Source organism: Chinchilla lanigera, unplaced genomic scaffold (genome assembly GCF_000276665.1).
Source record: "Chinchilla lanigera isolate Chin_1 unplaced genomic scaffold, ChiLan1.0 scaffold00087, whole genome shotgun sequence".
In the NCBI taxonomy this organism is placed as follows: Eukaryota; Metazoa; Chordata; class Mammalia; order Rodentia; family Chinchillidae; genus Chinchilla; species Chinchilla lanigera.
The window spans coordinates 9281137-9294434 of NW_004955488.1; the positions used below are offsets into that span (position 1 = coordinate 9281137).

General features: G+C 43.4%; 1 protein-coding gene across 1 annotated transcript in view; it reads right to left on the bottom strand.

Moving 5' to 3' along the window:
• Positions 1 to 270: 270 nt before the first annotated feature.
• Cd109 (CD109 molecule) overlaps positions 271 to 13298 on the bottom strand; it is a gene marked incomplete at its 5' end in the record, with an annotated part of 96948 nt that continues 83920 nt past the window's right edge. Inside the window, 5 exon segments of the mRNA XM_013504426.1 lie at positions 271 to 700; positions 3466 to 3568; positions 5887 to 6034; positions 9545 to 9687; positions 12068 to 12133. Coding sequence (XP_013359880.1) covers positions 525 to 700; positions 3466 to 3568; positions 5887 to 6034; positions 9545 to 9687; positions 12068 to 12133 — 636 coding nt within the window.

Genomic DNA, 13298 nt, shown 5'->3' on the forward strand with positions numbered 1-13298 from the left:
TGGGAGTGGGAAAAGACCATTTAACTTTTTACAATTCACCATTTTAAAAGACAGAAGCAGGGTCCAATTCAGAAAGATGCACTGAGACCATAGTTGTGCCTAAGACTAGAGTAGGGAGAGAACAGGACAGGCTCCCCCTGCTGCTTCCCAGAGAAGTCCATCTTGAACAGTAAAGCAAACACTGGTGCACACTAATGCCGAACAGCTTAGGATTACGTCTTTTACAAAGTAGGAAGAATAAAACAACATTTTCAGTCTGGAGAAAACAAAAACCTTCCCAAAAAGATCTTTAATGATTTCAAATAGGGGAAATAAAAATACAGCCATTCTGATCACACAAAGGCCAAGTGAAGAAATCTACACAACTTTACCCGCTGGGACCTGTTATAGACCATCCCCCCAGACCCACGGAATGAAAACACTGTTTTTCAAAACAGCCAGAGGTGATATTCAACTATGAAAACAAAGCGATCCCGTGTGATCTCTGGAAATGTTCGTTTTACATGGAGTCCTTAAAAAATAAATCACAGCCAATGTTGCAAAGAGCACAGAAGCAGGAGGGAGAAGATGAACAGGACGGAAGAACGGTGATGGGAGCCCGGAGCTCCATCCGCACAAGGACAGTGGCCCTGGACGTCTCGGCAAAGGTCGCAAGTGGACAGCTTCACTCGGGAGTTGTAACTTCTCACCGCCTGCCTCCCTGTTCAGAGGCAGACACCAGTTTACACAATGCCCGTATTTAGACCAACTTTGCCAACACATAACAGCATTTCCATATCCTTTTGTGAGTTTTTCACTCTTTGCATTGCTTTACTTTCTCTTTACAAGATGTTGAAGAGTGGCCCAAAGTGCAAATCAAATTCAAGACAGAAACAATGCCTTAGTCCAACCTATCTCCCACCAGCAGTTGGCTAGCAATAAAGAGACCACATGGCGTGCAGCTGCAAGCACTTCAATCTCTTACTGGAACAGGAAAAGTGCTGAACTGAAGATCGTTTAACATCTGAAAGAGTTTATTTTAGGAAGACATTTTCTATGCATTCAAATAAAATTCTAGGGGCTGGGGATTTAGCTCAGCGGCAAAGCGCCTGCCTGGCAAGCGCAAGGTCGTGAGTTCGGTTCCAGGTACCGGAGAAAAACCAAAAAAAAAAAAAAACAAAAAAAAACAAACAAATAAAATTCTAATCATTAGAATTACTAAAAAGAACTATTAGCCTTGCGCTTTATTAAAAAATATACAGTCATGAAAAAATCCATCTATGCAATGTCTTGTGTCAATGCTGTTAAACACCAAGCACACACTGTCTAAACATTACTCAGTCTAAGTGCAGTTATAGCACAAGCTAATATTTTAAAACTAGATAGTGTCTATAGTACAGTAAGAAAATACAAAATAAAAATGCTTTCTACTTTGCAATTTTTAAAAAGCACATTCTACTTTCAAAATTCTTAATGACTTTTCAGATTGTTTTGTATACAAGTGTTGTTTTCAGAATTTTAAAAATGGGCTGGAGCTGGGAATATAGCTCAGTGCCATAAGCACCTGCCTGGCAAGCGCAAGGTCTTGGGTTTGATTCCCGGTACCAAAAGAAAAAAAAAAAAAAAAAAGGGTTGGAAGGTTTTGATTATTCTTACCTATCCCATAATTCTATTTTAAAATGGCCCCTCATAAAGAAGCTATTTGTGAGCCGGGCATGGTGGCGTACACCTGTATTCCCAGCACTCGGGAGGCTGAGGCAGAAGGATCCTTGTGAGTTCGAGACCAGCCTGGGCTACAAAGTGAGCTCCAGGCCAGCCTGAGCTGCATAGTGAGACCCTGTCTCAAAAAGACAAAAAAAGAGAAGCTATTTTCCATAAAAATATTACAAAGACTGAATCTTTTGCATTTCTTAAATGTTTAAAATGTTCTCCATGCAAAAATAAATTACCTAATTAAATAAAATTTAAAAATTTTAGAGGACCGGGGACATAGCTCAGTGGTACAAGCACTTGCTTGGCAAGCACACAGTCCCGAGTTCCATTCCCCATAAAAAAAATTTAAGAATGTTCATGTTCTGCACGCATCTTAAAAATACCATTTGGGGAGCGTTGTGCATCTAAAAAAATCACCATTTGAGGGATTTTGTGACTAGATTAAATAACAACGCTGGATAACAAAGTACTGTCATGGAGTCTCCGTAGTGTATCCAATTACCCACCAGGAAAAAAGTGCTATGTCTATCTCTCCAAAACATCCCCCAGGAGCCTGGGTGAGTCCTCATCCCTAACTGCAGCAGGAGGCATAGACAAGAAGAAAAGGACACGGTCCCTACTTCAGCCTTGAATACTCACCAAGCACTGGCAAGCTCACCTTGTTTTGTTTTGTTTTTTTTTTTTGGTTTTTCTCCGGTACCGGGAACCGAACTCACAACCTTGCACTTGCCAGGCCGGCGCTTTGCCGCTGAGCTAAATCCCCAGCCCCCTCTCACCTTGTTTTTAAGTCTAATTATCTGGAGCCACCTAAGCCATGAATGCATCCTGATGACTCTGGGCCACTCTAAGTACTTATTCAGGGTCACACTTACTACAGGGAGTTACTTCAGCCCAGCGATCACGCACTAAAAATCACTCGGACTGAATGCAGATCTCTAGACCACTTCTCTTTTTTTTTTTTGGTACCAGGGATCAAACTCAGAGCCTCCCACTTGCCAGGCAGGTTCTGTGCCAGTTCTCTATTTTGACATCCTAAATTCTTATCATTTTATAAAATAAGCTACCAGTCAAATCAAGAAGCTGAAGTATCTTAAAAAGAGTACATTTTTCTTGATACACTAAAATAACATGTGTTATAATGTGTATGTTTCAGCAAACCACCAGACTCCGCCCGTGATGAAGTCCCCCACCCCCACCCCGGCCTATTTGCACTGCAGATGCTACTCAGGCCCCCGCACACCTCCCACTTGGCAGCAAGAGTCAGATGGAAACGTAACGGGATTCTCTATCTCTACGCCAACTTTTCTTCTACAAATTGTAAGTGAAAGCCTAAAACACTAGGAGCAAACTATCGCTTTTTAACATTCATATGCTAAACAGTATCATGTGACCCCTGTAAATGAATCTATAGTCTTCCTTTACATGGGAAACTTACCTCCTGCATCTCCACCTCCTACACTTTCCCCTACCACCTGGCCCCACAGAATTAATCCAAACCACAAATGAAACTCAATTAAAAAATAATAATAATAAGGCCAGGCGTGATAGCACACACCTGCAATCCCAGCACTCAGGAGGCTGAGGCAGGAGGACTGCTGCAAGTTTAAGACCAGCCTGGGCTACAAAGTGAGTTCAAGGCCAGCCTGAACTACACAGTGAAAGCCTGTCTCTAAAAGATTAATAATAATAATAATCCAATGGATGGGTGGATAGATGGATAGATGGATGCCTGGCTTAACTTCCGAAGTATCAGGAACTCTAGACCACACTTACTTGGTTCATAATAATCCACTATGGATATTGAAGCATCTTGGGTATTTGAAACTTTAAAGTTTCTCACAGCAGGAATATCAACACAAAAATCCGTTTCATTTACCTTGAAAAAAAACACAAAAGATTCTTAAGGAGTTGACACACCGTGTGTTCATAATAAAAGTAAGACACATTTCCTTTTCTTATTATTTTAGGAAACAAACAAACATTTAGAGAGGACTTCTACATGCCAGGTACTGCAGTGAGTATTTTCTACGAATTATCTTATTTTAACCTGCAAAACAACCCTCACAAGATAGATACTGGTCTTAGTTCCACTTCACTAAAAAGGATATGAGAATCAGTTATTAAGTCAACCACAAACCCCAAGGTGTGTGCTCCTAGGACACCAGTGCCTCCCCTGCTCCTCCTGTCTCAGGCCCTGAGAACAACCTCCAGCCACTGGCAATGGCTCACAGAGCCCCTTCCTAGGGACCTGCCCTCTGCCCATAGGAGCCACCCTACCCTGCAAGGGAGGTGCCCGGCATCAGGGGTGCACCCTGACTGATACGAGGCCGGCCTCCCTGCCTCCCTGGGACAGTTCATGTCAATCTGTAACCAGGATCGATTAAGGAACCAAAAATTTGTGAATTCCTTCAAACATTCACTACTTGCCAATAACAGCATATGAAAAGTCAAACTAACCATTCAGAAGTCATTATATACTCAAGATAACCATTCACAAAAACTATCAGGTCCAAGAACACTTCCAAGGCAATTACATTACTAAATAAAAATCTTTCCTGAGAAACTATCTTGATACCAATAGGTAAAATAACATCCATTGGGGGCTGGGGATTTAGCTCAGGGGCAAAGTGCCTGCCTGGCAAGCACAAGGTCGTGAGTTCGGTTCCCGGTACCAGAGAAAAACCAAAAAAAAAAAAACAACCATTGATAATGTCCTACCACTTTGTTTGTAATTCGGTGACTCCCCCTATTGTTATGTTGTCCTTCTTTTACTCTTTAAAATTAAAAAAAAAAAAAAAATCTTGTTTGTTTCTCGAGTTCTAAATCAAGCCTGTAGCTTTCAAGTAGTACTTAATTTAAGAAAATTCTTTTTTTTGAGAGAGGGTCTCACTATGCAATTCAGGCTGGCCTTGAGCTCACTCTGTAGCCCAGGCTGGCCTTGAACTGGCAACGATCTTCCTGTCTCAGCCTCCCAAGGGCTGGGATTACAGGCATGTGCCACCACACATGGCAAGAAAATTCTTGGACAGCAAAAGAATTGAAAGACTGAATTAGGGCTTTAACTAGAATAGTTTTTGAAGTAGTAAAATAAATAAGAACACTCAGGGTCTAGCTTTTTGTTGTTGTTGTTAGGGCCTAGCTTTTAAAGGTAAAAAAAACTGGCAGTATACAGCTGACTCAAATTTAGCAAAACTGGAATAAGAAACGTATACGTCCTCTTCACGTACCATGAAATCCTAAAAACACCTGGAACTCACCTTCAACTCAGCCTAAGAGTTTTCACACACATGCTAGAGGAAAAGGATAAACCTGCATGCAAGCAGGTTTAGGACAAAACAAGTCCAGCCTGCAGTTCTTCAGACCTTTCCCTGACATATTCTATGCACCTATTCTTGTATTGCCAGCAATATTTCAGAAATGGGGCAGGTACATGAAGGTTACACGACAATTATTTGTCAAGACCAAGAGTCTGAGACTATTCCTCTCTGATTTAAACACCTAACTTTTCATGACAGGAACATTAACAATTTGAAGATACGTTAAACATTTCATGAAAAGCAAGTCATTTAAGCTTTTTATCTTCAGCACTTAAGCAAATGTTTTGCAATCTCCTGAGAGACAGGGGCTTTCAAATTGATCTGCACTGAACTTCTGAAATTATACAACAGCAGTGGCTCTATGTTTTACATCTAGCACAAAATTAGGACTTAAGTTATCAAGACTTTCCTCTAGCTCATCATTAACAGTAACTCTCTCTAAACCAATTCTATAGTGATGTCATTTTAGCGGAGACAAACAGTTGCCATGGGAAAATCACTCAGGGACACAAAAACTGATATAACAATGACGGAACAAAAACTTTTTTTTTTTTTTTTTTGGCTTTTTGAGACAGGGTCTCGCTATGCAGTTCAGGCTGGCCTTGAGCTCACTTTGTAGCCCAGGCTGGCCTCGAACTCGCAATGATCCACCTGCCTCAGCCTCCCGAGTGCTGGGATTACAGGCATGCACCACCATGCCCAGCTAAAATTTCCTTTGATGATCTTTTTTTTTGGTACCAGGAATCAAACTCACGACCTCACACTTGCTAGGCAGGCACTGTGCCCGAGCTATATCCCTGGCCCTGAAAACATATTTAAAATGGACTTCCAAACACAGTTAGTAGTGGCTTTATAGAACTTCCTTTTTCCTACTTACAGAATCTAAATAGAGGTTGAGCTTCCCGTGATCATGTTCCACTTTCTTTATTATGTCACTCAGAGGAATTGCATCCGACGACACTGCTAAGCCACTGAGAAGGTTAACTTGCATGAGGGCCATGCCGCTTCTGTCTGGGCCCAGAAACCTAAACCAAAGAGAAGAGAAAGGGAAAATATCCTTTAGGGAAAACCTAAAGTGATCAGCGAATGACCTTCATACAAAAATTAAAATGGCCAAATGTTAACCCAGATACTGCTTGACCTGAAAGAAAATTTACTAAAGAAAATTTGACAAGTCTTCCTCAGCCCACACGTGCGATCGTCTTTCTGAAACCATGTGAGGAGGGGCAATGGGTTTTTCAGGTGGATGGGATAAAATACCCACAATGCAACAGGCTGTGATCCCGGGTTGTGACAGACACAGCAAACACCCTTCCGACAGGCCTCCCGGCATTGTGTAGTGCCAATTCCAAAACAAATCAGCACCAAACTTTCCAGCTGAAAGCTAGAACCTGGAAAACAGGCATCACTTGGCCACAAAGGGGGAGGCCTAGCCAAGTGGTTAGCGACCTCTTCTCTACCTGGTTTTAGGGGAAAAAGAGGCGTGAGAGGGTTCCCTTTGTTCTCCCACACACGTGGAAGACATTTTGTGTTTTCTTTGGCCCCTTGACAGAACTGGAGGCTTGGGGAGTGGCACTGAACTGCGTCCTTCTTTCACCATGAGGACCTGGGCACCAATATCACTTTGTCTCCTTAAAAATATTTTCCTAAAATGAGCCTGGTGCGGTTACAGGAAGAAGTGTCCTTCCAACATAAAAGGCTCGTTGCAGTGTTATTTCCTGTTGTGCTTTTAGATGACAAAAACAAGCAGGGCTGATGGAAAATCTTGCTTTATGGAGTAGCAACCAAGGCCTGCCAAACTTGACTGACTGAGAAAGCCAAATGGTGCAACCACTGACTTCAGCAGCCCTGCGATCCGGAGCAACGGAAACCATCCGCTAGGTGATACGCTTAGCCAGAAAAGACACTGCTGGAGGCTAAAACCTGGACTGAAACTAGAGGTGTCTACATGTGAGCAGAAGTCGCAGATGAGAAAAATAGCCCATCTACTTAAAGAGTAAACAGTATGATGCAGATTGTCGGATGCATGTCAGCAAAGCGCCTTGGTTGACCAGAGGCACTCAAAACACCAGTTCTCCCAACTAAGGGCAGAATTCATCAAACTGCACAGCACACCGAAAATGGGGCCTAGGGGCCAGTCTTCGACCCTGCTAGTAGGAATAAAGTGCCTGAAATATTAGGCAATCCTTTTTATAAAGTGCCACTAAAAAAAAAAAAAGAAAGAAATCAGTCAACGTCAATTTGTGTTTGATACCAGATTTTCCTCAGGAAACTAGTAGTAGCATTTAAAACTCTCTTATATTGGCTGGGAATATATAGCTCAGTGGCACAGTGCCTGCCTGGCAAGCGCAAGGGCCTGAGTTCAATTCCCAGTACCAAAAAAAAAATTTCTTACAAAGTCTCTATTAGCCGGGCATGGTGGTGCGTACCTGATCCCAGCACTCAGGAGGCTGAGGCAGGAAGATCGCTGTGAGTTCGAGACCAGCCTGGGCTACAAAGTGAGCTCAAGGCCAGCCTGAACTGCATAGCAAGACTCTGCCTCAAAAAGATAAAAAATAAATAAATAAAATTAAAGTCTCTACTGCATAGGAAGACGTTTCTTTAGTTTCTGCTTCCCTACCAGTGTGTGGCCCACCTCACTCCGAAGCTGGCTGCAATTAGGAATGTGCATTGCTACAGCAGCCCTGCAGCCGAGGCCTCCGCGTGGCCTGAGCCCAGTCCTGCCTCAGCTTCCCCAGCTGTTTCTCCACTTGACCTCCTGAGAAGGAAAAGACGCCCTCTCGTAGTTCTACGTGCTCTTCTTTTCTGACCTTTTCAAAGCCAGAATTTTAGACTTGCTTGGAGGGTTTTTTTAAATCAGTCTCTGTCTCCCACTCCAAACAGTGAATCCCAGGAAGGCAGGCCCGTGTCTTCTTTGGCTTGCCATTATATTCCTCACCCAAAGCTACACGGGGCACAAAGAGGACTGGCCAACGCTCACTGTGCAAGTGGATGAACGGGAGGGAAAGGCAGGGTAGGAACAGCACCTGCTCTGCGGGTCTGTCGTAAGGCCTAAACGAGATGCACGCGGAGAGCTCTACACGGTCCCGGGCAGGTACACTGGTGACAAATGCAGGTTATTGCCGCTGACAATAATAACTTGATACTGTTATTCTATAACCTTCGTAAAGGATAATGGGAGTCCTCCTTCCTTCTCAGGAGCAAAAGAAGCCACCGAAGAGATGCTGGTATCTCCCTGATGCCCAAATGCCCAAGAAGGTGAGGAATGGGGCAAATACCTGTGGCACTCTGCCCTAAAGTCATGAACAGAAAGACTCAAAGGCAGCATGGATGGAGGCATAATGAGGAGCCTGCGTCCAGGCCAGGCTAAGAGGTTGGCACCTGGACAAAAGCCAAGAATACCTTCAAAGGTGAGGACCACATCAGTGACTCTTGGCCGACAACAAGCTACGCGCAACCACAATGCAATGAGGGATCAGAAGGGCGGACAGCAGCTCCTCGGTGTCAGTGCATTCTGAATGTAAGCCTGCGCTCTGCACCGAACAACACAGGTGTAAGACAACAGCTCAACGAGGAAGAAATTATGAAGCCTCCCAGTAATTCTAGAACTTTCTCACTGTCTTGTTCTCAAATGTGTATGTGTACTAAAACATCACACAGAGGCGGGCACGGTGGTGCACAGCTGTAATTCCAGCAGTTGGGAGGCTGAGGCAGGAGGATCGTTGCAAGTTCGAGGACAGCCTGGGCTACAAAGTGAGCTCAAGACCAGCTTGACCTGCATAGTGAGACTGTCTCAAAAAGAAAAAGAAAAAGAAAAAAAAAAATCACACAGAAGCTGGCTCAGGCAACTTCACAGCCCTCCTGTGAAGTCGCAGATCTGACAAACAGCCTCTTTTCCTTTCAACTGAGGAGCTTCAGATGACTTGGATATTGACCAATTTAAGAATCGCCTTCATAAGCACTTCTAGAAGTTGCAGTTATCAGAGTTCAAGTATCTAAGATGGGAATCTTCTACACTGGAAAACTCTCTGTGTATCTCCAAAAATTATTCCCTGGGCTGGGGATATAGCTCAGCGGCACAAGCACCTGTCTGGCAAGTGCAAGGTCCTGAGTTTGATTCCCAGTACCAAAAAAAAAATTATTCTCTGAACTGAACACACATAAGTCTTTGGGTCAAAAGTATAAGAGTTAAGCTTAAATTTGAACAGGAATGAAATTGCTTCAACAGAAAAGTAACTCATAAAAAATCCATTTTGGAATATTAAAGTTTTCCTAAGTTAGACTTAAGTTTTATTAATTTCTAAATTTTTCTACTTAAATTTTTTATACATATGAGGAAAACTTGTAAATAATTTTGAGGCATGCTGAAGGAAGGGTTGAATATACTTAGTAGTATTGCTAGTCCACAGTCTGAAGTATAACCCAAAGCTAAACTCGTTATTGAATATGACTCTGTATTAATTATAGTTTAAGGGTGAAACATAATTACACCCTCAAATCTGTTATTTAAGGAAGGAGGGAGAGGAGCCGCCTACCTTGTACACACATTCAGATTCACACGATTGACATCATTTTCATTATCTTTTACGTTAACGTCTAAATCAAAGGCTTCTTGATTCTCAGCTGATCTTCGTCTTCTAACCAACCCTGAGTCTTTCACGTTATAAATAACATTGAGCTGCAATAAATAAAAAGCATAAATAACAAATTAGCAATAAATTACTAAAACTACGTTGCCACCACTGTGCAGTCTAAATATTAGCCAATAATTCTTTTTTTTTTTTTTTTTTGGTTTTTCTCCGGTACCGGGAACCAAACTCACGACCTTGCGCTTGCCAGGCAGGCGCTTTGCCACTGAGCTAAATCCCCAGCCCCTATTAGCCAATAATTCTAACTGGAATAAATCCAATTGGATTTATAATCTTCAAACTAAAAATATATATAGTTCCATTGGCTAGTAATGCATCATTATTAAAAAATACTGTAAAGTTTATGAAAAATTATTTTTAAAATTTGAGAAAATTGGTAGGTAGTATTCCAAATAAGTATCACAGAACACTGTAGGTGATATTCATGGGATATTGTTTTCTGGGGTTTTGTTTTTTGTTTTTTGGGGTTTTTTTGGTTTTTTTCCGGTACCGGGAATCAAACTCACGACCTCACGCTTGCCAGGCAGGCGCTGTGCCGCTGAGCTAAATCCCCAGCCCCACCACCCCTCGTTTTTTGTTTTTGAGACTGGGTCTCACTATGCAGTTCAGGCTGGTCTTGAACTCACTATGTAACCCAGGCTGGCCTCGAACCCACAGCAATCCTCCTGCCTCAGCCTCCCGAGTGCTGGGATTACAGGCGTGCGCCACCACACCCGGCTTGTTTTTACAAGGAACATAAAACATGGTCCTGAAGGGGAAAGGGAAGTGACTGGCAATTGTGTTAAGAGCAAGCTCTAACCTCTAAGCTCTGCCACCCGAGTAAGTGCTACACTAGAGTCTTACAGACTCTCTGTAAAATACATCAAAACTAAAATATCAACTGCTGAGGATTCTTCTTCACCACGGAATGCCTTTCAAAGGTGATTTTAAAAATGATAGTTTGAGTCAGCTGCGTTTCTCCAGGACACACTGCTCATCGCACTGATGTGAGAAGAGGACACAGCAGACACCGGCAACCCCGAGGTGGCACGAGGACCAAGGGCGCTCGGAGTGACCCTAAATCAGAAGCTGGGGTGTGTAACCAGAATTTCTGAGGATAGCCTCATCCCATGACGGGGCAGAGTCTAATCAAACGCTTTACCTCATCTACTTTTTCTGATGCCCATGTGCATACAGTTAAAGCTGCTATACAACATTCGTTTTTTACCCCGACCTAAAGCATACACGCACACACGTCCCTCAGAAGTAAACATCTAGCACCTTTCCTACATGTACACATTAAAAAATCCTCTAAAACTCAAAGAGTCCCAATCTTTATGTTCTGCTATAGCCCATATTTATACTATCTTTCATCCCCCAGATCATTCTGTTTATCTCACTGTGGACGTTCTCCAGCTCTTTCTTAAACTATAAAAATTAATTATTAATTTTAGAAATAATTGAAATTGTTCCTGGGGCAGGTGGAGAACAGTTTCATGAAACTGAAGAAGTATAGCCTCTGTTCCTGTCATCATCTCCTTTCCAGTAAAATGTAAGGACTGCCGGGAATGGTGGCGCACGCCTGTAATCCCAGAACTCAGGAGGCTGAGGCAGGAGGATCACTGTGAGTTCAAGACCAGCCTGGGCTACAAAGTGAGCTCAAGGCCAGCCTGAACTGCATGGCGAGACCCTGTCTCAAAAAACAAACCCCCCCACCAAAAAAATGTAAGGACTACTAGTTGTCCCTTAGGTGGTAACTAATACCCATCCACAACTAAGCAATAGGCTTTCTATCTGGCCCACAGTAAAGCTCAACTTCTCCATCACAAAACCTCAAGAGATCCTGCAGTTTATTTCCAACAGCTTAACATTTCATTACCCAAAAGAGGTTAACATTTACTGCAAACCTGAGTTTCCTTTGCCCTCCTTTTTGGCACACACTTTCAAAAAATCTCACCCTGAGAAAAACTCATTACCCATTTCTAGATGACCAATATTTTTGCAGTTCTTTCCTCCAGGGTTAGAAGTGCCTGCTGGTCCCCATTTTCTGAATTTCAGTGCAGACCTGGGATCTGCAAACATTCTGACCTGTGGGTGTCACATTTACCCCAATGTCTTCAAATCCCAAGCAACAATCATTTACTTTCAGTGATTTATCCACATTGGGTTTATCAAAAATGAATTCCGGCCCATTTGCTGAGTTACATATATATAATTGTTCAGTTGTATTTAAAGTATACTGTGTCTTTACTTCTGGGTTTGCTCTTCATTAAAAGCTTGGAGGTCGTAATTTTCCCCCATGGTCTTTGTTAGTAAAAACCACGCAGGATTTTACATAAATTGTCTACGGTAAAGATTTAGCAGTGTCCTGAGACAAAGAATTATTATAAAAAGCCAAGTCTGACTGAGAAAAACAGCACTCTTACGTACCTGACAGATAGCAAATCCAAAGCCGTTTGCGGTTATATTAACTGCAGTTGGCTGTCCCACAGCAAGCTGAATAAAAGAGGGAGAGAGGCATGAGTAGGGGCAGTTTTCTATATTTAGATCCTCCCAAGTAGCAGGAGGGAACAGGGTCACCCTCACTGGGGGGAAGCGGCTTGCAGAGAACGCCCGGGGCGCTGGGGATCTTGCAGGTCAGAGCAATGGGCCAAGCACAAGCTCTCCGAGCCAGCTCACCTCTGCCTTTGGGAGACTGGACCCGTCAGGTCTACTCACTGTGTGTCCCCCTACTAGGGCCAAAGCACGGGAGATACAAGACGAAAGCACACACTCCCCCAGACCCTCAGTCAGGGCGGACCCTCCAGCCCTCCTGGGAAGACAGGGACCCACATCAGGACTGTGCCTGGCTTCCCCTCCCGTCCTCTGCCATCATCCTCTTCCTCAGCTTCGAGCCTTGAAGCTGTGACCTTCATTTCCCCTGAGCTCCACTAAGAGAATAAAGTTAGGGACAAGCACATCCCTTTATGCCACGTTAGAGCAAGAATTCTACTGCTGCTCCTATCAATTTTTTCAGGATATGTGGTACAGCTTAAAAAAACCAAAAAGTATGGTCTTTGGAACTAAGGGTTCAAATCCCAGCCCTTCCACTTGTAGAAATATGACCCTGAACAAGTCAACTGCCTCCCTCAGCCTCAGTTTATGCACACAGTGGTGACAGAAGCATCTGCCTTAGAGCTGGCTGGAGAAGTGATTCCTCATGTAAAGCAGCCAGGCAGGGGGCGTGAAGAACGGAAACTCGGGGTGTTCATTCCACTCCACTGTGACTGTGCCCATGTTTTCTCCTCTCCACTGGTCTTTCCAAAGTTCCCAAAGTTCCCACCTCCTCCACCCACCCGGAGATAGACAAACTCCACCCAAGGAGACCAGCCCTACCCATCCCCGCTGGTCTTTCTACAGCTCAGAGAACACGTCTTCGTTGAATTCAATAGATTAGAAAGAGAGCAGTATTCCAAGCACTCCAGGAGGCTGAGGCAGAAAGATCACAGGTTCAAACCCCAGTTCTGAGGGAGGAAGGAAGGAAGGAAGGAAGGAAGGAAGGAAGGAAGGAAGGAAGTTAGGAAGGGGAAGGGAAGGAAGGAAAGGAAAGGAAAGGAAAGGAAAGGAAAGGAAAGGAAAGGAAAGGAAAGGAAAGGAAAGGAAAGGAAAGGAAAGGAAAGGA